The following is a 25,412-nucleotide window of genomic DNA, read 5'->3' as shown; positions in this document are numbered from 1 at the left end:
AAGGAGTTGGATTATGAGGATACTGGAGCTTTTAACTTCAGCAGAATCATATGCCTTGAAACTCTCATTTTCATCAAGCATGACAGGCTCTTTTTGCTGTCACTGTTTATGCTGGGAAGAACTTGATCTACCCTTGGGACAGTGCTAATTGACAGTGAATCACATTCACGTCTTCACAACTCACCATGTTTCAGAACTGCCCATTAAGAGCACATATCCTTAGAATTTACCTTTGTAGTCACTTTCTAGACACAATGGAAGTGAATCAGTTCTCTTTGATGTTCTTCAGTCTTTGATGCTCAAAAACTGTTGAAACTAACATTTATTGAGTAAATACTAAATACCAAGTACTTTGAATATAAAATCTTATAGAATCCTTACAGAGTTATATATATCCAATTATGTTCTCATTTTACCAGTGGAGAAGTATAGAATAGATAAATGCATCATCAGAGTCACATGACAGTAATTATGGGACAGAAAGAGATATCCACATCAGTCAATTTGTCCCTACAAAACCAAATATCTTTCACTCTAATTTTGTTTCTCGGTTTAATATTGACTGGGCCATATTTGAATCATAAAAACAGCCCAGCTGTGCACAAAATCAAAAAGGTATTAGAGCATAGTCTTCTCAAATGAGCACGTTGAAGGCCACATCTTTTATTTATATGTATAAATTCTGCTGTGTTTTCTCATTTGGCAGTCATTACTTCCCTTCTGCAAGATACTTGGGAAATGCTTCAATGGAAGAGCATTCAGGATATTCATTCATTCAACAGTACTGTGATGCTGTGGAGGGCTTGAAGCTCAAACCTGAGGGTCTGAGGAGAATTAAACAACCCGTTCTTCAATAGGTACAACTAGAACTCAATTCACCTTAACAGACCAAAAGCATACATAAGTGCTCACAGATTGCTTTGCAATTTTCTGATTAGATGGGTTTTATGTGGGCTGAAAAGGATTATTTTACACTTTCTATCTGGCCTTTTAGGATTGAGTGAATGTTGGAAGCTATGTGGGCAAACACCAATCAGAGCAGAAAATGTCTTTTACAATTGTAAGCTTTTACCTATCAAACTGGCATGTAGGCAAGGGATTAATAAACTTTGAATGCATAAAGAAACAAAGCTATCAGCATGTCCTGAGTACAAATCCTATAGACATTAATCTATTCAGAATATGGTACTTATGGTTTAAACACAAAATTATAATTATTTTCCACTTTCCACCTAATATTTAACTTGTTTCTATATTTTAATAAGTAACTATTTCCTAAATCTGCATACCAGCAAAAGGTCTCATATTATTTTCTCTTTCAGAAAAATAATAATGAATTCTGAAATCCACCAAAAAAGTGCTTATTTTTTACTTTACAATCATATTTAACAATACACTCTGGCAGTAACAGAAATCAGGTTTGGAAAAAAATAAACAGATACTGGGTTGGGGTTGTAATTCAATGGCATGATTAAGGTCATGGGTCCAATCCCCAGGCATTACCCCCAACACCACCACCAAAGAGAGAGAGAGAGAGAGAGAGAGAGAGAGAGAGAGAGAGAGAGAGAGAGAGAGAGAGAGAGAGAGAACAACACACAAAAACCAAAGAACTAAAAAAAAATTTCTTTTAGAAGCTTCAAGGTTTTTGGATTCCAAAATCTGACTCTCCATGTTCCTGTGATAGGAACAAATTACACCTTAAAGACCTAAAAACAAAGATATTACATTTTTCTTGAATCTGAGGAACACTCAATTTTTACTTTCAAATAAAATAAATTTCCAAAAACAAAAGATCTTTTCCAATTGGATGATTTCTGTAAATATATTCTCATATTCATATTCATTCTCTCTCTCTCTCTCTCTCTCTCTCTCTCTCTCTCTCTTTCTCTCTTTCTCATGTTACTTTCTCTTAATCTCACTAACAGAGTTCATCAGAACAAAGTAATTCCCCTTGGAAGAAAAGGAATGTCAGTAACATCCACCCCCACACACATACACAAAGACCTTAGACTTAGCAATATTCACAGCTTCTTATAGATTATGACCAACATTTATAGAGAACAAACAATACAGTTTTGGTATAGATGATCACGTCTACTCTTTTCATGGGCAAGTATACATCATAGGAATCCTCACAAAAGAAGCTTTTTTATATATCATATTTGAAGCACCAAGGGTGGTGCAGAATGATACTAAGTCACTGTCCTCTAGAATACTCTAGAAGAGAGAATTGCTCTTTCCTCTTATGAGAAGAAAATAAACAAAGTTGGTTCTATTTTACAGTAGAATGCTATTAGTGGTACTGAAGAAAACAAACAAATTTTCTATACATTTTTCTCTTAGTGTCTATGATGAAAAATGCTTGTAAATCCTTACTTTATAGTTGAAAATGTCCTACAAAGTCATTTTCTAAAATTACAGAGTGAGGTTGCATTTGGCATGAATTCTACTTTCTGGTTCTATACCATTCCTTCCTATTCCCTCCCTATCCATTCTACGCTCTGGTGCATGAGTCTTGGTTCTTTTGTTTTCTAATGGTTCCAGAAATAACATTCCTCCTTAATAATGAGCCTCACATTCTGCTATAGAACTTTCACAGACCAAAAATGTGGAGCACAAACATGACTCCAAATCTTCCTGTTGAATGGAAGTTTGGATGGGAAGGAAGTCCATTCATTTCTAGGCAGAGGGCTACCACAATACAACAATAATGACATTTTTTTTAAGTTCTCTCTCAACTCTTTCCTGCTTGATGATCATCACAAAGTATCAGAAAAAAAACCAAGGTGTTAAATATGCAATACCTTGATTTAAAATTTCACTGTATTATTCTCATTGTGCATTTAACTTGATAGGTTGAAGAGTCCTAGGCTTGCCACACATAGTACCAAGATACATGGAGTGAAAAAAGGCGGGAGGTATTATTGAAGCTTCCATTACACCATCAGGCACTATGAAAAAGGTCTGAGCTTTGTGGTGAGAAAGTTAGATCTCTCCTATCAAGGTTCTTCTGATTTGATTGAAGTGAGGTCTTGATGGTCCAAAATATTCTTAGCATAGGACAATGTTAACAGATTGCACAATCAAAAACGTAATTCTCCTTCATTAAAACCAACACACATAATTTTAATGCCTTCCTGAGCTTCAGGAAGAAAAGAGAAATCCTGTGTATTTGAATTTTTTGATTTTTTTTTGAGAGACAGGAAAGTTAAACCAAGATAGTAAACCAAAACTAATATTAGCATTCCACTGAGGAAAAAAAAAAGTTGTTTTGGAAAAGACTTGGAATTTCAAACTTTGTGCCTTTGAAAAGGGAAGATGTTGAAACCAAGACTTTGACATTCAACTTAAGAAAAACTGGATCAGAAAAAAAAATTATCTAATGTAATATGGGATAAAGTAAAATCCTTTCTAAATCTGGTGTGCTTGAAATTGAAAAACAAACAGAAACAACAAATCAAAAGGGTAATGAAATGATATATTGTATTAAAATTATCAATATATCTGCTGAAATTTTACCAAGATGCTTGATTTCACTGAGATTTGAAACTCCAATTTATATTCCTCCTCTGTTCAGGAAATAAGAAATAATAATAATAAGGAGAAACTGATAGCACCAGTGGACACTGGTAGCATTGAAATTGCTAGCACCTGTTGGCATTTGGCATCATAAAAAAAAAAAACTGACCTGACCTGTATGAAAGCTTCCCAATATTTTAGCCTCCAGATTACTACGAGTTAATTTCTACTAAGTATGGACCAGTGCAAGTCTACACATGCACACATACACAGAGATAAAAGCAAGTAAAAGCAAGCTACCATGGAAGAGTGCTAGAAAGTAGCAAGTAACAGATTTAGACCCCAAGACCTTAGATACTGAAATTAGCAGAGTCAAAAGTTCAACAGCCATTAGTGAAATGTTTGAAGATAGGAAAAGTTGGAAACAGAGGAAATGAGCAAGGGCAAGAAATTATCTTAATGGATCCACATTTTAGCAAAAGAACAACATGTTTCTTGAAGAAATTAAAGACATATTAATAAAAAATGACTTATCAAGTAGTTTAGAAGGCATTCGGTACACATGAAGGATCAATTATTTGAAGATAAAGCCAGTTTATTGTCCAGAATGCAACCTACTGTGTCAAAGAGTAAAAATCGTTATGAGAGGAAAATAAGAGATATGAGGACAGAATTAGAAAGTCAAAAGCGTTATCCAATAAAGATCTAAAATAATCAAATAGAGAAAATGTTAAAGAAAATATTTGGTATGTTGAGAATTTTTAAAAACTCATGGATAGATACAGATTAATAATACATATGAATTATTTACATAGGTGCATGTGAACTAAATAATAGATTCAGGAAGCCTAACTGATTAAGTATGATGCTTTAAAACGTTAACAACCAGATTATAGAACTATAGAAGACCAAAGAAAATGAGGTGACCTTGAAAGTAGCTTAGTGTGGGTAGAGGTGGTCAGAGGACAAATTGACAGACATTTCAGCAGTAGCGACTGAAACCAGAAGACAAGGGTAAAGTGGTATGTTTGTGAATATTTAAAACTGGCTGTTCAGGGGGAAGAGACAGGCAGCATCTTGGTATGCAGTGTTGTGATTTCCACAGTATGAGCACCCCCCAGTATCCATAATATGAGATACCAATGTACCATTGTAACATCACTAATTGCAGAGCTGGAGAAAGATGTGTGTTATGTGTCTAATGTGAGCCAGGACTGTCTCCATCACAGCTCTGAACACTTTCTCAACATCTGAGGAAAAAAAATCTCCTTCAGTGTTGAATTGCGTGTCTAGCAAAATTATCTTCTGAGAATGAAGGTGATATGAAACGTTTTTTTTTTTTCTTTTCCAGATAAAATTGACAGTCAAGGAACCTTGACACAGGAAAGAGATAACTGAATGGATTTAGTTTCGAAAAAAGAAAATCAAATCCGGTAGATAGTAAAAAGTTCTGAGACACAGGAAGGAATTGGAAATAAAAAGCTAGTGACAGTATTAGTAAATAAAAATATAAACAGTATCTACAGAAAATATAATAACTAGGAGGGGGAAATAGGATAAGAAACCAACAACAGTATATCCAGAATTTGCTTACTATTGATTGGTTCATTTAGCTGTCACTTGGGAAACTAAAATCGATGTTTTCTAGACTTAATACACTTAAGTTTCTGGATCCACGTTTTGTCCTGGAAATTATATACTCTTTCTCAGTTTAGAAGGCCAGTGAAATAGGAATCATTTCCCTTCTTTTAAATTCTTTCACTGTTGAGCAGTTATGATAGCATGGGGCACACTCTGTAGCCATTTTTCTAAGACCTCCTGTCTCTTGCAAGTTGATATGCTGTACTGTAGCCACTGTGGTTTCTGGACTCTTGCTCACAACAGTAGGTAATAAACAACTGTCCATAGCTCTGTGTTACTCCAATCAGAACTCCTAAGGAGTCATTCCAAAAGGGCCTCAGAAAATCCACACTAAATTCCAACACAATTTCATAAGAAGCAAGTTTCTTGTGTTAAGTTTATTCCCCCTTAAAATGCCTAAACTTATCAGTGTTTTCTGCACTGCATTATGACTGATAGAGTAACAAAGAGCATGAGAGAATCACAAGAAAAATTGGCCAATAGAATATAAAGAGGCAGAAAAAGCTCCCGCTATACTAGTAACCACAAAACATGAAAGGACCAGCACTTGCCAATATAAAAAGCAGAGATGGCCAGATGGATTTAAAAAAAATCAAAATTCCACTGAATATTCTTCATCAGGTCATATACAGGACTTAAAGAAAAGGAAAGGTTGAAAGGGAAAGGCAATAAAAGACCAGCCAAACAATAACCAATGGAAAGCTATAATACCTGTGTTATTAATAGACAAAATAAATTGAATCTCAAAAGACATAAAGTTAAAAGAGATAATAATCTCTCTATTTAGTGTGATAAATGCTTTTCATCAAAAAGATATAAAAATTTCAACTTTGCATGTATGTACTAAATACCTTTATATAGAAAATGAAAATCCACAAAACTTGCAGTAGGAAAAAAAATCCACTATTAGATCCCAATCCCTTTTCAATAGTCCAATTTCTTTAGCTCATGTCTTTAAGTAAAAATCAAGGAAATCAAAGGAAAAAAATTTAAGTGCAAACTTTCAAATAAAATTATTTAAAAATTCTATTATCTATTTCAATTATTTTACCAATCTACCTCTTTCAAGTTTCTATAGAGGAGAAATAAATCCCATTCTCCACTACTGTCATACATGCATCTTAGAATTTTATGTATCAGAAATTTTAGTCCTAGAACTTTGATATAAAGGGAGCAAAAGCTCCAGATATGAATTGCTAAAATTCAAAATAAATATTATTTATTTATTGGTTTATTTTGACAAATCACATTGCAAAGGTGCAGAGTAGAACAACAGACCTGTGACTTTACCCAGGACAAGTGACCTTATCGTCCTGAACTCTACTGCTGGGGAGAAGTTGTAAGTGAGCCGGAACTGCTGGTCCATCTGTTTGAAAACAAAAACAAAGGTCCATCAGCCAAGGTCCTCAGGAAAAGGGCATAAAACACACTCATCTGAACTCCCCTAGGATCTTCTCTCGGGAGACATGAGAATGTTTTCACTAGTTTTCCCATAATTCATGTAAAATATCCCTTTCTTCTTTGTGAAATATTGGTTTTCACAGACATCTTCTCCCCAGAAATTTTAGAGCTTTTGACAGGAATTTATCTTCCTTCTGAAGTTTTCTCACCAAATTCTTTGCTATAAACAAGTAAAGAAAGCTGCTGAGGAACTTTCTGTACAGTATTAACACTGAATGGGAACAGGCAGTCATTTCCTATTGCTCTCCACTTCTCCCCTTTTTCCTCAGGGCCACCAATGGTCTCCTTTCTGCCCTAATTCTGACCTGGTCTCATCCAGGTGTGAATTGAGAGAAGTGTCCTGGGAAAGAACTGGAGTTTGACAAAACATTTTGGCTGCAGGAGGAGAGGCTAACTGAGCAGATGCCAGGGACATAATTGGAAGATCACCCTTCCTTTGCAGGACTGAGCAAAAGTCACTTCTGAGGTTTGCTAGGACTGCATTTCTAGGGTATTTAGGAATGCTTCCTTGACTCAGTTGCTAATTCCAGGGCCACCCATTGTTCCCCTCCTCCTGTTTCCTAGGCAGCACTCCCCATCCATTGCCACACTTTTTTTGGACTAGTCAAGTCCAACCTGTTTCTTCCAGACTCTACTCTTGTGTCCATATAATGCTACCCATAGAAAGACTCCTTGTTATCTTGTAGGTCACCTGTAAAAAGAGAAGACTAAGAATCTCCTGGGCTATGTTACTGCCTTTGCACAGCTCAGGGAGCAGTATACATGTCTACTCACAGTGATCCTTCTCTGCAACTTCTTAGTCCTGAGGCAGTTTCTGCCAGTTACTGGCTATGAGCTACGGTACATGATCATATGCTTTATTACCATTTTATGAATGAAATTGTTCTGTAAAAATATTTGCGATTTATCAAACAATGGTATGTATGAGACATGATAACGCATACTTCCAAATTATTTCTCTCTGGAATACTATGAATTAGCTATTATTATCTCCATGTTAGAGATGGACGTCACAGAGATCAATGACTTGATCATCTTTAAGAGGGCCGCCCAATATATGATATCATCTCTAGTTTACTTGTCATACCTCAATAAATATTTGAGAGATTTTTAAATGAACACTGTATCCATTTCTGAATCTCTAGTGTACACTTTGAACAAATAATTGAAATCTGTTGTATGCCAGACCATAGGAACCCTGTAAGTCCACCTCATCCAGAATGTTTTTGTGGATTGGTAAGATTAGCTGCCTTCTTTTCCATTCTTATCATGACTTTTTCTATTTCTAACCTTGCATTTAATATATTGCAGTATAATGATTCTGCTCTCTCTCAGTCTCCCTACACTAACTTATTGGCTCTTTGAGGGCTCAGATCCCATATATCCATATGTATTTTGTAGGTCATAGCACAGCAATTGGCAAAGTTTGCAGTGTTACACAGAACATCCTGTATTACTTCCCCTTCTAGCTGGTGTGCTATGAAGTTTATCATAAAACAAGAGTATCTCTAGTGCCCCCCACACCTTTAGCTACAACACAAGGTATTTAGTACTCTTGGTCCCCATCCTTCGTCTGTTTAATGCTCATGGGTTTGGCTTCAGCTCTTGACCCAGAGGAGTTTTCTTCCTATCCTAATGTAGCACTTTTTCCTGCCTCTTTTTACTCTTTCCAGCAGGACACAGGATAATTTGCTGCCCAGGTAGCAGAAAGGCTAAAGTGAACCACGATGTCCTGCCACATAATGGGTAATGGCAGGATTTTCAGAACTGTAGGCTGAGTTGAGATTCCTCTGGTGTCTGCTCTTCACTTCCTCACCAGGCCCCAGAGGGCTAGTATCTATAAGCAATTCCCGGGACAATGACCCTCTGCTCAAATGCCACACATGGAAGAGCCAATTGTTCAAGTACCAGAGTCATTCCTATCCTACTGTTTTTCTGCCTGCTCCTTAGCACTTTAACCAGATGACAAATGAAGGAGAGAAGTGGGTAAGTGATACTCAAAGAGGCTTTTAGTGAAATGAGTGTCTGTAAAAGGTGGGAGAGGAAGTGGGCTGACTCAAAGCATTCTTCACATTACTAATGCACTGTGGATGCCTTGGGGGATGGTTCCCATCTTGGCATAGAGAAGGGCACCTGCACATTGGTACTGTGTGTTAGTCAGCTTTCTGTTACTGTGACCAAAATACCTGAGAAGAATAACTTGGATGAGAAAAATTTTGTTTTGGCTCACAGTTTCATAGGTTCACTATATGGTTGGCTAGTTCCAAGGCAGAAGCATTGTGGAGGAAGATAGAGGAAAGCTGTCGGTTCATGGCAGCCAAGAAGGAGAGAGTGGAAAGTGCCAGGGAGAGACACAGTTGAAGCCACTCCTCCAGTGACCTACTTCCTCCATCCATGTCCCACCTGCATATAATCATCTCCCAGTTGTCCATTCAACTACCAATGCATTAACCCAGCATAGGGATAATGCATTGGTAGTTATCAGTGCCCCCATTTTTGCCTAAAACATACAGTGTGGATCCTGCTTTAAAAACCATGAGCTTTGGCAGAGGATATTCCAGATTCAAACCATAATCCTGGTTGAGGTATTGGATTACCTGTCCAAGAAAAAGTAAATTCAAAGGGCAAAAGTAAAATAAAAGGGGGGAAGGGTTTACACAAAGATTTCTTTATAAGACTCCAGTATCTATGATATGGACTAAGAAATTTTGAGTTAATGGGAAATGTATCATTTTTGTCATACTTCCTTATGTCTATTTTATTATTTAGTATTATTTTGCTCTGTATTTACAATAGGTAAAGTACCATAGTCTTTAAACCTAGAGTTTAAAGTTTTCAATGTGACTTAGAGAGGCTCCACCAATCTCAGAAGCAACCAAGAACACTCAGTGACCTTGTCAAGTCATTAAATAAATGGGAAAAGGAGGATAATGGAAAAATCTTTTTTGAGCAAGCTGTAGGTGCCAGGCTGTGTGTGTGGTCCTTGAGCTTCACTTTTTTCCATATAATCTTTACAAGAAGTGACTCAGCCTGGTTGCATTCATCTTTATATAGATAGATAGATAGATAGATAGATAGATAGATAGATAGATAGATAGATAGATAGATAGATACAGATACAGTTGTAGACATAGATATATAAGTAGACTCAAGGTCATAAAGACGAGTAACTTGTCTAAGACCACAGAGCATGAATTCACACTTGAGCCTGTGTCCCTCTAGGGATGCTTTTTAACCTCAGGATCTTCAACTCTCAAAGAAATGAATTAAGGAGTTGGTTTTAAAACAATGCTCCCTCCTTTGTGTTCTGTTGACCTTTGGTTAAACTGACTCATTTGTAAAATATTATCAGTACATTTTAAATAATGGCACCAAAGTTCACCTTCACCATCAGGTCATGGGGTAGGAGTTGCATCTGAGCCTTAAAATATTCTAGACAGGGATGGGGACATAGGCAATAATAAAGTGTTTGCCTAGCATGTATGAAACCCTAGCACTGCCCAGACCTAACAAACAAACAAACAAACAAAAATCAATAGCCAATTCCAAGTCTCAATATCATTGCCAAGAGTTCTTGTTCTCGGTGGCAAGCCCAGGTTCCATGTTTTCCTTCCTATGGTCATAAAGAACATAGTAGATGAGACAAAGAGCAAGTCAAGGTGAGGTATTTTGGGGGAATCTAATCTTGAGATTGCATTATAGCTGGCTGCCTGTGGTAATAGCTGTCCCCTTTTCTCCAGCAGGTTTTGAGTAGTACCTGAGATCTCCTCCACAGGATTGGGAGTGGGGCAGAGGATATAATGCTTCTCTACATATTCACTAAAGGGCTTATTCTAGTGGGTAGAACAGGAAGAGATCTAGAATGGGTGAGGGAGATAAGAGTGACAGGGACATATGTGTGTTATGGTTCTATGCCATTAAAATTACTTAAAAGCAAAAGTCTTTCCCTCTACTTCTTTATGCTACCTCAGTACTTTGAAAATAATGTGTTTTCATCTAATATGTGCTTCTTAATGAGTACAAATTATTTAGATGGAAGAGGGAATGAAATGAATCTCTCATCATCATATCTGTATTTGTGGAAAAGGAAAAAGGGGATATAAAGGAGGATAAAGTAGACCTATGTTCACCCCCTACTTTTTCAATGAGGATCGCAGTCAAAAAAAGTCAGAAGTCAACATTCCTTTCCTAACCCAGTTTATTCCCAATCCAAAACTGCTCAGAGATTTTCCCTCTACTTATTTCTACTTCTACTTTACTAGAAGTAAACCAATTAAATCCTGATAACTCTAGATTCACTTGTACTATATACTTGGCAATTAGTCTTCTTTTTTTATTCTTTATTCTCATTTATTATATATGACAGCAGAATGTATTGCAGTTCATATTACACACGTAGAACACAATTTTTTATATCTCTGGTCATATACAAAGTATACTGACACCATTTGTGTCTTCATACATGTACTTAGGGTAATGATATCCATCTCATTCCACCATCTTTCCTATCTAAATGTCCCCTCTCTTCCCCTCCCACCCCTATCTAGAGTTTGTCTAATCCTCCCTTGCTCCTCCTCCCAACCCCACTATGAATCAGCCTCTTTATATCAGAGAAAACAATCGGCATTTGATTTGGGGGGATTGGATAGCTTCACTTAGCATTATATTCTCCAAATCCATCCATTTACCTACAAATGCCATGATTTTATTCCCTTTTATTGCTGAGTAATATTTCATTGTGTATATATGCCACATTTTCTTTATTCATTCATCTACTGAAGGGCATCTAGGTTAGTTCCACAGTTTAGCTATTGTTAATTGTGCTGCAATAAACATTGATATGGCTGTGTCCCTGTAGTATGCTGTTTTTAAGTCCTTTGGGTATACACTGCCAAGGACTGGAATAGCTAAGTCAAAAGGTGGTTTCGTTCCCAGTTTTCCAAGGAATCTCCAAACTGTTTTCCATATTGGCTGCACCATTTGGGGCTATTGTTCTTAAACTTCTATTTGCTTCAGATAATTAATAGTCATTCTTTTCCTATATTCCACAGCCAATAGCTCACCCAATGCTATCGATACTACTTCTATGAACTTTCTCAGATTTTTCTCTCCATGGCTCCCATTATCTCTTCCTGACTGGTCTCTGATTTATGTGTCCACACTCCCAAATATGTCCACATTTCTATCCAATGATCACAGGGAAGTCATGAAAGTGGAAATTTGGCCATGCTATTCCCATTCATAAAATCCAGTGGTTTCCCTTCCCTTCATGATAAGGTCAATTCAATCTCCTTCACATGGGACCTTTCTTCAGTTCTGCAAAATTCATCCATGTATTTCACAAATATTTATTTAGAACTTTCATATGTCAAGCAGTGCTTGGTAATGTTGGGGTTTTTTGATAATGAAAGCATATAAAAATCCCTGTTGTTATGAATCTTACATTTTTATAGGAAAAGAGACCAGAGAGAAAGTTCTACAAATAAGTAAATTCCATTGTGTATGTTGGGTAGCATTAAGTGATAATAGAAAACAGTTAAAGCTGGCTAGGGTAGTAGAGAGCTTAAGGTTGAAGTCAAAGAGACAGGTTTCAATCTGCCAGAAATGGAGCTAGGTATGCAGTTGGGATTAATTCATCAGCATAGACATGACATTTTTAAAATGGGAAATTGAATGAGATGAGCCGAGGAGTAACTGTAACGACCAAACAGAATGAATCTGAAAATAAGTCCTTTTGTGCTCTAGCTGATAGAGTTTGAACAGATGGGGGAAAACCAATGAGAAACCAGAAAGAGCAACAGAGGCAGAACAGGCAGGAGGGGTATCCTCCAAGCAATTGAAAGCTCAGTTAAGTCCCAAGGGTGGAGAGAAATCATTGTGTTAATGGTACTAAGAGGAAGAGTAAAAATATATGCTCACTGGGGTTTTCAGGATAAGGCCATTGGTGATTTGAGAAGTACAATTTTGGTGCAGCACAGGGGAGAAATCTCATTTGTGTGGGTTTAAGAAAAAGGAATGGGTAATTTGAAAGCTAAGTATATAAGCAACATTTCTAAAAAAAATTGGGCAATAAGAGAAAAAAATGGGACAATCAGTGAAATCAGGTATAAGATATTTCTTCCATTGACCCAGAAAGATTTTTGTTTGATGGTTTATTTTGTTTTGGTTGTTAACGCATATGATAATTGCCTGTGTTATGCTTTGGGGAGCCATCTAATAGAGCTGGAAAAAATAGTAAAAAGTTATAGAAAGAGAACAGAATGCTAAAGTGAGTTTTGTGAGCAGGCTATGAGATCTATCCCTCTGATAGCAGGTCAAACCTTCAATATAATCATGAACCATTCAAATTCAGCAACAGGAAGGAGAGAGCAAAAGTCAGGTGCAAGTAGGTGCATAATATGCTACTGAAAGTGTATGGATATTCTCTCCTGAATGCTATATTCTTCACAAAAGAAGAAAGTAAAGTAGAGGAGATGAAATTGCAATTGTTATTGTTATAAGGAGAAAGATTTTAAAATGGCCAGATAGAAAAACAGGAGAATGGATAGATTAAAACAATATGGAGTGATTGTTAGATAGATTTTAGGGCTCCTTTGAGGTTATTATTAGAAAAGGGGATAGTCTAGACTCTGCCTCTTCTCTACTGAGACCTGCCCTCACCTAATGTCTGCCCTACATATAAAGACACACTATGCTCTTTCAGATAGCTCTACTAGTGCTCATGTGAACCCCCTTCCTGAGCCCTCCTCTCTCCCTTCTTGAACTAGTCAATTGCTATTCAACATTCAAGGCTTGTTTTTCTCCTAACTTCCACTAGGAGGTGTTATGGTTTGGATGTGGTGTCCCTTAAAAGCTCATGTGTGAGAAGGTGCAAGAAGCTTTGGAGGAGAAGTGACTAGTTTGTAGCCTTAATGTGATTAGTGAATTGATCCCTGATGGGATTAGCTGGGTGGGGACTGAAGGAGGTGGGGTGTGGCCAGAGGAAGTGGTTCATTGGGAGCATGGCTAAGGGGTACATATTTTGTATATGGAGAGTAGAGTTTTCTCTCTGCTTCCTGATCATCATGTGAGCTGCGTCCCTTTGCCACATCCTTTCACCGTGATGTTGTGCCTCACCTTGAGCTCCGAGGAATAGAGCCTGCCACTTATGGACTAGGACCTCTGAAATTACCATGAGCTCCTAAATAAATCTTTCCTCTTCTACAGTCATTCTGGTCAGATCTGTCAGTCACAGCAGCAAAACAGATGATTAAACAGGAGGTAAGTACTGATGCCTATTGTGACCTGTGCCCTCCTCTGTGCTCCTGTGTCACCTGTGCTCACTCCCCCCATAGCTCTTGCCACATTTTATGAGTTCTCTTGACCTGTGTTCCCCACTATAATTTACTTGAGGTTATCAAATTCAAGCAGATGTTAGAGTTACCTGCTACTTACCCCTCTGGAATAGTTTCTGAGTAAGTAGATCTATGTGTGAGGCTCAAGATTTCACATTGCTAATGTCATCCCAGGTCATGCTGATGGTAGCAGGAAGTGAGAGAACATCCTCTGAGAGCCACTGTGAGAGTTGGTCCAAGGCTGAGGCCAAGTGTGCTGCATTTTGCTATCCCCAACACCTGGCTCTGCACTTGGCTTAGGTCAGAAGCTCAGAATAGCTTGATTGAGGAGCCATGGTGCCTTGGAAGAATAAAAAGAATGGAAGCAAATACCTGAATGGCAAGCTCTCTCCCCTCTCGGTTAATCTTCAGGTGGTGCATCTTTCTATTGGCAAAGTTCTCTACATCGATGGTGAATACATGTGTTTCTTCCTTGCCTAGCTGATAGCGAACCTGTAAACTTCCTTGAAAGAAAAAAATATATAAATTAGAATTAAGAATAGTAATCACAAAATGCAGAGCCATGATCAGTCTGTCTTTTAACTGGTCATTTCAATTTTCTAGGGACTCATGTCTCAATCTTTCCACAATTTGAACTCTTAAAATATATTACATGTATACATCATGGTTCAAATAGCAAATTTAAAGCATGTGTGTATGGTGTGTTATCAGTAATTAAAAAGCCAGTTTGAAAACCAAACCCATCTTGAGCTTGATTTGTGATTGGATTGTAAGAAATTCTAGTAAGAGACAGTAAAGACCTCTTTTTACTCTGTTAATTTCTTATAACTTCCTGTATCTCTTCATCCTTTTCGATTAAGAAAGAAGAGGAGAAGTCCTTAGGTTTCTCATCTGTTGATATATAATGCCTCTGATAATTGTACTGTGGTATGGTTAGGGTACAGTGACTAACTTTAACCCTTTGTGGCCCATGAGGACATTCAAATTTCACTAGAATAGTGTTTTTCAAATAACTGTTCATTATCCACTGGAGGTCAGGAAATCGATTTAATGCTTCTCAATCAATATTTCTTACAAAATGGAACAGAATTGAAAAAGAAATATGAGAGTCCCAAGAGACTTATTAAGGACAAGAAGGGAATTAGTTTCGAAAGGGAAGGAAGGAGAAAAAGAGAGAGGGAGGGATGGAGGGAGGAAGGGATAGGAAATAATACATCAAAATGCAAAATAATTACTATGGATCATATTTTTAAAAATCTGAAAATCATTCTATATGAGAAAACCAATGTGGGGAAGAACAAACATTTGTTGAATGACTACTTTATCATAAATGATCTTTATTTTACCCTCTCTCCAAACATGATTGGTTAAAGTGAAATTTTCTGTTTTCCACTCTGAGGGTCTTAGGCTCTGGTGTAATTGGAGACCTTACACAGAGATGCCAAAAGCTCTTTTTCTAAACATACATAGGGAAAGGAAACCTTGCAATCAAGGAACAGTGTTATAAGCTGTGGCCATTGGGCAGAAAAGTACATTTACTCAAGTTTGGTCCAAGAAGCATTACGGTGATTCTTCCTGATCCATTTAGTCTGTCATGCTTCAGAAATATGGTTTGACTTTCTCACATGTTTCCTAAACTACCACCAGACAACAATGGCTCATAAGTAAACAATATGTCCATGACTTATATTAGAGCTTACACAAGCAGTGGAATTTTCTTTTTTCTTTCTCTACCCCTGCCCCCGCCCCTCTCTCTTTTAAATATTTTTTTTTTTAATTCTCCTTCTGGAATTTCAGAGTGCATAAATGTGAAATAAAATTTTAAATTAATCTAAAACTAAATGAAACAAAATGATTTAGGGCTATATCACCATCACCCAAGACAGTAACTCTGTTTTTTCTGGCTTCTTCTAATTCTAAGAATCTGCGTGTTTTAATATTTAATTTGACCCAATAAAGTGAATCAGTGTGGGATAATTATGTGCTAGGCATGGTGATAAATACCGCATTCTTCAGGCTATTTGGACTCCCTTTCTATCCTACTGTTAGGGTAATTTATGCTTGCACAGGTATTATTTACATATTTTTCCATTTTAGAAATTACTTTTCATTTTATATATCCTTACTGACATGAACTTCACAATCATTCCTCTTAGTTACCAGTAATCTCAACAGAGACGGTCTCCCTTACAGTGTTCTGAAGCATCTCCAGTATCCTAATTTGAGGTGAAAATACTTCAACTAATTCTTCTACCATCCAATATTTCTTATTTTCTTAAAAATTCTGATGAAATCCATGCCTCTCAAAGTACCCCAACACAATATTCTGAAACCACTCACTAACACATTTTTCCAGAATCCTAATAGAAGAAAATTCATCCATAACTTTTCTAAATAAGTCCTATGTTTGGAAAGACGGTGAGAGGAGAAGGGCCCAGGATTGGGGTGAGGAATGAATTAATCACCTTCTGCAGCATCTTCTTTAGCTGCTTGGTCAGGAAGCTAAGAGTCTGCCCTCTGGAGATTTAGGAGGTCACTTAGCCTCCTGCCCAGCATTTCCAAGTCCCCTTGTCTCTGAAGAATCCTCAGTCCCAAAACTAATACCCCTGTCCTTGGGCCCTCCTCGGCCTCCTTACTTGCTTCATTTTCTACTTCCATCTTCTCCCTAGTGTTTCCCAGCCCTATGAACTTACACAGACTTGCACCAATGGTAAACACTGCAATTGATAGTCCCATAGACAGTGGGCAGAAGGAATGAGTTGTCTATAAACCTAATAAACACAAAAGTAAATTAACTGTCCTAACCAGGAGTGCATTAGAATTTTGTTAACACATTGTTATCAATGTTATCTCTTATTTGATCTCAATCTTTTTTAAAATTTTTTTTAATATACATTAACACCACTACAATATAAAAGCCACCTGGTATTTTATAATGTGCATATGAACAGAGATAAGATGTTCACGATCTGGAAATTAAAAATCAATCTGATTTGAGCTCCAGTTGGGTCCTTTTTTCCAAAAATGCTCTTGGAATACATATGTATATAATGGAATGGATTTTTGTCAACAGTAAGTACCTCATAACAATTTTAAATGGTTCTATTAATGTTGGTACACTCAAGTTATATCTAGCTGATTTTTCTTCTTTTTAAAATGTTTTCAGGCAAAATCCATATCATTTGTTTAAAACTAAACATAGATGTAACCAATGCCACTTAAAAAAACAAGAATAGAAAATCTATATGTTTTCATAAAAAGGACTTAAACATAATGATAAGTAATCTTCTTCAAAGGGAAGGTAGTCACATTCTGTTAAAATTTGTCTGAACTTTCTGGATGGAGCTACACTCCCTGGCTTAGTACACAAATTTCATCCCAGTTGGCTTTCCTGTTCAACATTCCACTTTCATTTGGAAGGTTGTTTGTTTTTATTTGCTTCATTTTAAAGTTAAACAAACAAACAACAACCAAAAAAAAAAAAACACAGAGGTGCTGTGAAGTAACTTTTCAATGTGCTTGGTCAGTGACAGAGTCAGATTTAGAAACTAAATCTAGCTGTTTCAAAAGATCACAGGTTTCCTCTAGACCACAGCAGCCCCAAGTGGTCATCTTTGCCCAGAATGGTTTCCATGATGATCTTTCTGGTTACATTTTCTTCGAGTCACCTTCAGACTCCAGCACAAGGCTGTCTGCCCCAGGAAGCACTTCCTGGCTTCTACTGGCTGACCTTGCTCCAGTAGGCCCTGTGATCACCTTTGTTCTAATATGTACTGTATGTTATCTACTTCTTATAGATTCTTCACCTTTATCTGAAAACTCCTTGGACCTCAGAATGTGTCTTATCTATCTTGCATTCCCAGGGCTTGGCCCATGTTAAGCACTCCATAGGAGGGAGTAGGGAACAATACAACTCTGGGTTGCACTTCTGTTCAGTAAGTCCAGAGACCAATTGTTCTGAGGTACCTTATTACTTAGGTGCTTACTGTTCTAGAGTTCTGTGTTCATCTATCTGGAAAATCCCAAGGGAGGCATGCCAAAGAAACTCAGCAATTCTCCATTCTCAGTTCTCTAGAGCTGAGAAGAACCTACAAAGGTTTAGCCTTCTTCTCACTGTGTCTGAGAATGTGAAGTCTCAGGAAATGCATTAGGTTTGGATGCCACCAACTGTCATGAGTATTGTGCCTCTAGTTAGTATTTAGGATTCCATACCTCAAGCTTTGCCTTATATTATGAATCCAGCTTTTCAAATATGTTTTAAATCAGAAGACTTTACAAATGGGATCTAGCAAAGAAACAGATAGACTTGGAGTTGCTTTATTGGGAGTAAGGGATGAGAGAACCCCTCTGTAACTGTTACTGCCTTGTCCCCTTTCATCCTGACCCCACCACATAGCCATATTTGACCAACAGAATTCCTTGATCTCTCAGGAGCACATTGAAAATACTTGCCCCTTCAAAGACACAACTCATACCATCTTGGTAACATCTTGGTAATATTTTCCCTAGACAGCTTCTTATATCTTTGACCTGACTCCCATAAGCCATGACCCAGAGATCAGCCCCTCTCTCAGGACTGATCCTTGGGACCCCACACTCCAGATGCCACATCTGACATGTTTATCACTGAGTTTGATTAGGCTTTAAGTTGATCAATGATGACTCTGTATATATCTAGGTACACACAGCTGGCTCAGGAAGGATCCCAATCAGTTATAGAGAAACTGGTCACTTAGGGAGATGTTGGGCCTACATTCAAAGATTTCCTAATAATCAGAAAAGGACACTCAAGTAGTTTGTAGAAAAATGTTTTGCTATTTATGCCCTGCTATAAACCTAGAATTGAAAAGCCAAAATAATATTCAGTTTAGCATTTCAAGATAGATCTTAGGTAAAGAACCTTGCACTTTTATTTTTCAAGACCACCATTTTCTGTTTTATGGTCTCACATTTAGTATTCCTACTCTCTAGGCCTTCCATGTTACCATTAAGGTGTGAATTATAACAGGTAGTTGGCCAAGTAAATATATTGCCTAAAAAATCCCAAGGGCTCCTTAATTCTTCATGATGTCAAACTTCTTAACCTGACATTTGAGAGCCTTCTCTTACCTTTACAACTTTATCATATACATATTGTTTATATCTTAATCACAATAGAGCACTCTATATCTTCCTTTAAGAAAATGTTCTTCCTTTCCTCTGTGAATTATTATCACTTTGTTTAGTTTTATTTTTACTTTCTTCTCGGCTAAACAGACAATGCTCCACTGCTCCCATGGGATTGTCTGGCAAGCTTCCCCTCATGGTTTAAACCCAGTTCCTAGGGCCCGGTCTCCACTTGTCCCTAAGACTGACACCATCTTTTCTTTCACTGCATTGCCACTGTCCCATTTTGAATACCAATCTCGACGTATGATGGCTCTTTGTCTTTCTCCTTCTCTTGAATTCAAGCTCCCAGGATGTACAGTTGCTTTTCTCATCATTGTGTCTATAAGGAACAGTCTATGACCTATCTTAGTTTACAGAATGTTTATTGAATACAACAACCACTCTGGAGAATGTTATCACCATATTCTTCAAATCATAAACTAATGTTTATTCAAGATCTGTTCCATATAAGATACCAGAGAAACAAATAATCATATTAAAATGTTTCTATCTTCGAAGAGTTTGAAAGAGATTAGAGCAACTTTCATACCTTGTGTGATGACGTGGCTACTATGTATGAGGCACCTAACCTGGTGTGTGATTTCAATATGGAATGTCCCCCAAAGATTCATGTGTAGAAGGCTTAGTTCCCAGTACAGAAATGTTCAGTGTGTGGGGGTGGGGTGGGGGGATTATGGAATAGGATTTAACATGAGGACTGTAAACTCACCAATGGATTAAGAAATTGATGGATTCATAGCTGAATGGTAGTATACTGACAGGTGATTGAACCTGTCGGATGTGGGGTCTAATTGGATGACACTGGTCACTGAGGGAGTGCTCTGGAAAGGTCTTCTTTTTGTCTCTTTCCTCATTTTCTCTCTGCTTCCTGGCTGCCATGAGGTGAATAGATTTTGCTCTGCAGTGCCCTTCCACCATCATGCATTGCCTCATCACAGGTCTAAAATCATAGAGCAAATTAACCATGGACTCTGAAATCATGAATCAAAATAAATCTTTCCTCCTCTAAGCTCTGGCATTTTATCATAGCAATGAAAAGATAATCTACTCTATGGAAAGTGGTGACAGTGATTGGGAAACCAGTGACTGAGACTGGGGTCCCTAATGACTTCATGGCTGTGGCATGGTTGGTGCCTGGGAAAGTTTCTGTGCAAAGATACAGGATGGCTGGTTGCTATGGTAATGACCTTCATGGGGAGGCTCTCTGCTGGAGTCTTATCAGCCTTGATTTTGCTCTCAGGCACACAGCTCCTAGGAAGGAAGGAATTGTCTTGCTAAGACAACCACAATGTTTCACCAGTTCAACTGCTCCTGAACCTGCCAGCATAATAGTAACTTTAAACAATGGACTTTCTTGAGAGCTTTACAATGGTCCTAACATTGCACACTGCAACTGTAGAATGAAACTGAAGAAATAGTTGCATAATTTTGTAACTCTGTAACTTCCATGAATACAAAGAATAATTCTTGAATGGTCTTTAATCTGATTAATGAAACATATATAATAAAGTTTGCTGGTGTAATTCTTTAGACCTGCTTCTCCACCAAAGAGCAGCACTCCACTGAATCCCAGCTGTTTATTTCATAATTTGAGTTCATAAATCTTATTTCTTCCATTCTCCCATCATCTTTCACCAGAACCTGCTAGTTTGGCCATGCTGGTCATGGCACTACACACCTTGAACTTGAAAAAATATATATTTCAACTTGAATAAATATATATATATATATATATATATATATATATATATATATATATATATAATTTCAACTCTTCACATTAGGAAATGGAATATCAGAGACCCTGAAGAGGGAAGGCGATCTTGAGAAAAAACTAAGCTAAAGACATCACACTTGCTATTTTCAAACTATATTGCAAAATAATTACTATTGCAAAATAATAGTAATCAAACTAGCATGGTAGTAGTACTACAACAGACACATAGACCAATGGAACAGAATTTTAAAAAAAGTAGAGTTTCTTCAGATATTGTTCTTGGGAAAACTAGATATTCCCATAAAAAAGAATAAAATTGAATCACACAAAATTTAACTTCAAGTGGACAAAAGACCTCAATGTAAATCTAAAATTGTGCAATTAGAAGAGAACATGGAGGGAACACTCCTTCATAATGGTCTTGGCAATGATTTCTGAATATGACACCAAAGCATAGAAAACAAAAATAAAAATTAACAAGTAGAACTAAACCAAACTAAGAAGTTATTGCACAGCAAAAAAAAAAAAAAACAATCAATAAAATTAAAAGGTGACCTACAAAATGGTAAAAATATTTGACTGTAATATATCAGATAATGGGCTAATATTCAAAATATATAAGGAACACATATACTTCAATAGCAAAAACAAATACTACCAGGTTAAAACAACAACAACAACAACAACAAATGACCTAAATAGAGATTTTTTTCCAAAGAAGACATACAGATGAGCTGTATGAAGACATACAGATGTGAAAATGTATTTAACATCACTATTCATCAGAGAAGCAAATGAAAACCGCCATGGGTACCACCTAACACTTTTTGGATGTCTATAACCAAAAAGACAAAAGATCAAGTGTTGGCAAAGGTGTCAATAAAAGGGAATTCTTACACACTGTACAAGGGAATGTAGAATGGTACAGGCTTTATGAAAAATAGTGTGAATGTTTGTACAGAAATTAAAAATGGAGCTACCATGTGATCTGACATTCCCATTTCTGGATATATTTCAAAAAGAAATAAAACCAGCATCACAAAGGGACAGCTATACTCCTGTGTTTATTTCAGCATGATTCAGTTAGCTCAAATTTTGGGGAAAAATATGTGTACATTGAGGAATAAATAAATAAATAAAATGTAGTATATTGTATACATTGTGATATTATTGAATTATAAAAATGAAGGAAATCCTTCCATTTACAATATGCATGATCCTTTGGTAAAATTGTCCTAAGTAGAGTAAGCCAGATGGACACAGAAAGACATCATGGGATCCCACTTGTACACTTTTATATGGATTACAAAGGTGGAACTCACAGAAGCAGAAGGAAGAGTGATGGTTGCTAAGGGAAGAGAGTGAGGAAAATATGAAGACGACAAGTTTTGGAGATTAAATGTACAGCATGGATGGCAATGGCTGTGTTAATTAATTTGATTGTGATAATCATGACATAATATGCATATATGAGAAGTTATCAATTTGTGCACCTTCAGTATATTCAGTCTTTGTCAAGTTAAATTTTAACAAAATGCACTCAGATGACTTCAAATGTTTTAAAAAGTTTAATATTCTTATACTTTTTTTGGCAAAAGACACATTTGTGCTTTAAAAAATGCAAACTCTGTGAAAGATAAAGTCATTTTCCCCTGCAAATGCAAACATTAAGGTTGTTCTCCATAGTTTCTATCTTGGGCAAGGTGAGGACAGATTAGAAAGAAAAGAATCAGCTATCCTAAAGAACATATTCTTAGCTATTTGAGAATTTCTCATGAATCAGTAACCACAAAGCGCTGAGCATTCCCAGATCCACTCAGCTATGATGGTTTTCTAGGGCTAAATTCATTTCTTATTCAAAAACAACCTTGAAAACTCTCAGAGGAAGTAATAAACAGGTACCAAATCCTCCAGCCTATGCAGCCTATAGGTTCTAGTTTACTTTATTCAGCCTTATTCTAAGCACTTTAATAAGGAACAATTATCTTCTTCTATTTCAGCACTTCTGTTTACGTTAGCACAAAATATCCCACAACCTGTCTTACCTTTAACTCAACAGACATTTGCATAGAAAAAGAGTCCCATTACTGCCAGGGAAGGCAGACCAATTACCACTTTTCCATGGCACTCTGTTCTGACCCACTTCTCTTTTGCCTGCTTCATGAAATAGCAGCTTTTTTTTTCAATAAAAGAGAAAAATAGATTGAATTATAAAATTAGGAATTTCTTTAATTTTTATTTTTCAGTTGATATATATAGGTAAATCTAAACAAGTTCCTCTGTTCAGGTCCATTCTTTAAATTTAGCTTTCATCTCTAGATAAGGCAAAGGGAAAAAGGGGAGGGAGGAGAAGGAAGTGGGGCATGGGGGTAGGAAAGATGGTGGAATGAGATGGACATCATTACCCTAAGTACATGTATGAAGACACGAATGGTGTGACTCTCCTTTGTGTATAACCAGAGATATGAAAAATTGTGATCTATATGTGTAATATGAATTGTAGTGCATTTTTTGTCATATATAATACGGTAAAATTTAAAAATGAAAAAAAAAATCAGCTTTCACAGGATGTATAAAAGTGTTAGTCAACAAAATTCCCTGGGAGAGACTGGCTGATGCTGTATGTGCTTAGAGATTTCGCCAACTACTGAAGATCTGTTTTGCTTTCTTCTGAGACCCAATTAAAGCTCACAGACACTTAAGAAATTCTCTTCTCTTATTTGTATATGATTTATGAGATTTGAAGGCAATAGTCATTAGGTCTCAACATAGTAATTAGTCGTTAAAGAATTTAGGATGAGACAGCTTTGTAAATTTTATGTTCATTTTTGATGATGCAGTTGCTTTTGGATATAGACATTTTTGATCATGACACTTAAAATTTTAAAATATGTGTAAAAAGCACTGTGTGTTTGAACATTCTTTTAAAGTTTCCATAACCACTGATACTGGGAGTGATGCAAATATACAGAAATATTGGGTCACAAGTTGTGGCTTGCTGCTAAGTTGGCTGAAATGCTGCTGAAAGCCACTATTTCTCTCTCTCAAAAAGAGCTTATGCCACTTTTTTTTCATCTCTGTAGCCTTCTGTGCAGGGGTCATCCAGAGCAGGTCCTCCATCAACATGCCATAGACAGAAGGTCAACATCCATTATGTTGTGCCAGGAACACTGTTATGAGTACCTGCCAGAGAAGCAAGATGTGCTTTCTCCCAAGACACCCACAGACTAGCAAGCAACTCAGAGCAATAAGCAGACTATGACAGAAAAGAGAACTGCAGGGCAGGAATTTACCCACATGGGAGGATAAGGAAATCAGAGAAGTTTTGCCAGGGGACATAAAACCTGAATTTGGGGTCTTGAAAACCACATAAAAATTATCCAGAAGGACAAGACAAAAACAAATACTTTTACTAGAGAAAAGAGTATACCAATAGAAGGGAGATGGGAAAGAAGATGGATTGTCTGTCTTGTGGTTGTGTGGAGAGTGGGAATGCTTGTGAAGAATAAGTACAAGACAATATTTGTGGGATATTTTGAAATATGAATCAAAATTTTGACCATCAAGACAGCCATTACCTCTATCTATGTATGGTATTCCTAAACACATTTTTTTCCCTAAATGTTACTTATGAAGATAATGTCAAAGGAAACACTACTGTAAATGGCAGTTCCGGTACACTTTAAAAAATACATTACAAGGAGTGGTCTGGGGGGTATTTGACCCACAGTACAAACGTATCCACATAACAAAGTGCTGATCCAAAAAAGTATTTAATAGCCAACTCTAAAATTATGTCTAATATTATGCACCTCACTTAGTAAACATTCCAAAATATTTTCAGGGTTTAGAGTGATGATTTCTAAGGTTTAATGATGTGAAAGTTACAGCTTAGTCAGAACTCTACCCATACTCCAAGGTCATATGTTTCCTAGTATCTATCAGACCCACATTGTCTGCCAAGTGCAGAAAATACAGCAATTAGTGAGTGCTTCAGGCATTTCCTTAAATTAAAATATAAATGATGGTCAATTGGAGATGATTTCCTGAACCACTTTCTAAAATCATTCACAAATGGCATAACTGGCTCTTGAGTAACTTCAGGCGCTGGCCACAATGCAAAGTCATGAAGACATAGTAACAACATTTATTTCATGCACAGAGACTATCAGATGGGGAATTTTGTTTTATTACTGAGTGGGCGTGTGCGGTACAACAACTTCTACTTGTGGAGTCCCACCTATGCAGAGGTAAGGACCCTGCCCAGGACATTGTGCCTTCCAGGTAACTAATTCTTTCTTACCCACCCCCCCAAATGGCCTCAGAAGTGGAATCATTGATTTTCATCTGAAAAACTCATTCAAAGAGGAACATGAGTTCTTTTGAGTGTCTATTCTCTGCCAAGCCTTGTGCGAGGTTTTTATGTGTTTATGCATGACACTTTAGTCAATGAAAGCCTCTGCTGGCATCTGAGGATACCCCTGACTGCGGGTTCACAGTCTCTGTTTCTTGACTCAGAATCCTGCCCCAATTCCCATGAGGGACAAGTTGACCCTAGCATCAGGACTGTG

The 25,412-nt window shown here is 37.0% G+C and overlaps 1 protein-coding gene across 2 annotated transcripts in view; it reads right to left on the bottom strand.

Annotated features, from left to right (window-relative positions):
• Nucleotides 1-25,412, bottom strand: part of Cntnap5 (contactin associated protein family member 5) — a 790,097-nt gene that overhangs the window by 49,115 nt on the left and 715,570 nt on the right. For both annotated transcript variants that reach the window (XM_021721849.3, XM_078017259.1), the window contains exons 20-21: nucleotides 14,328-14,458; nucleotides 6,439-6,526 (exon numbers count right to left, since the gene is read on the bottom strand). In XM_021721849.3, coding sequence (XP_021577524.2) covers nucleotides 6,439-6,526; nucleotides 14,328-14,458 — 219 coding nt within the window. The remainder of the gene's footprint in view (nucleotides 1-6,438; nucleotides 6,527-14,327; nucleotides 14,459-25,412) is intronic.

The sequence above is a fragment of the Ictidomys tridecemlineatus genome, chromosome 7, assembly GCF_052094955.1.
Source record: "Ictidomys tridecemlineatus isolate mIctTri1 chromosome 7, mIctTri1.hap1, whole genome shotgun sequence".
Lineage (NCBI taxonomy): Eukaryota > Metazoa > Chordata > Mammalia > Rodentia > Sciuridae > Ictidomys > Ictidomys tridecemlineatus.
Note: the sequence above shows the minus strand (reverse complement) of the source record. Positions and strands in the feature narration are given on the sequence as shown.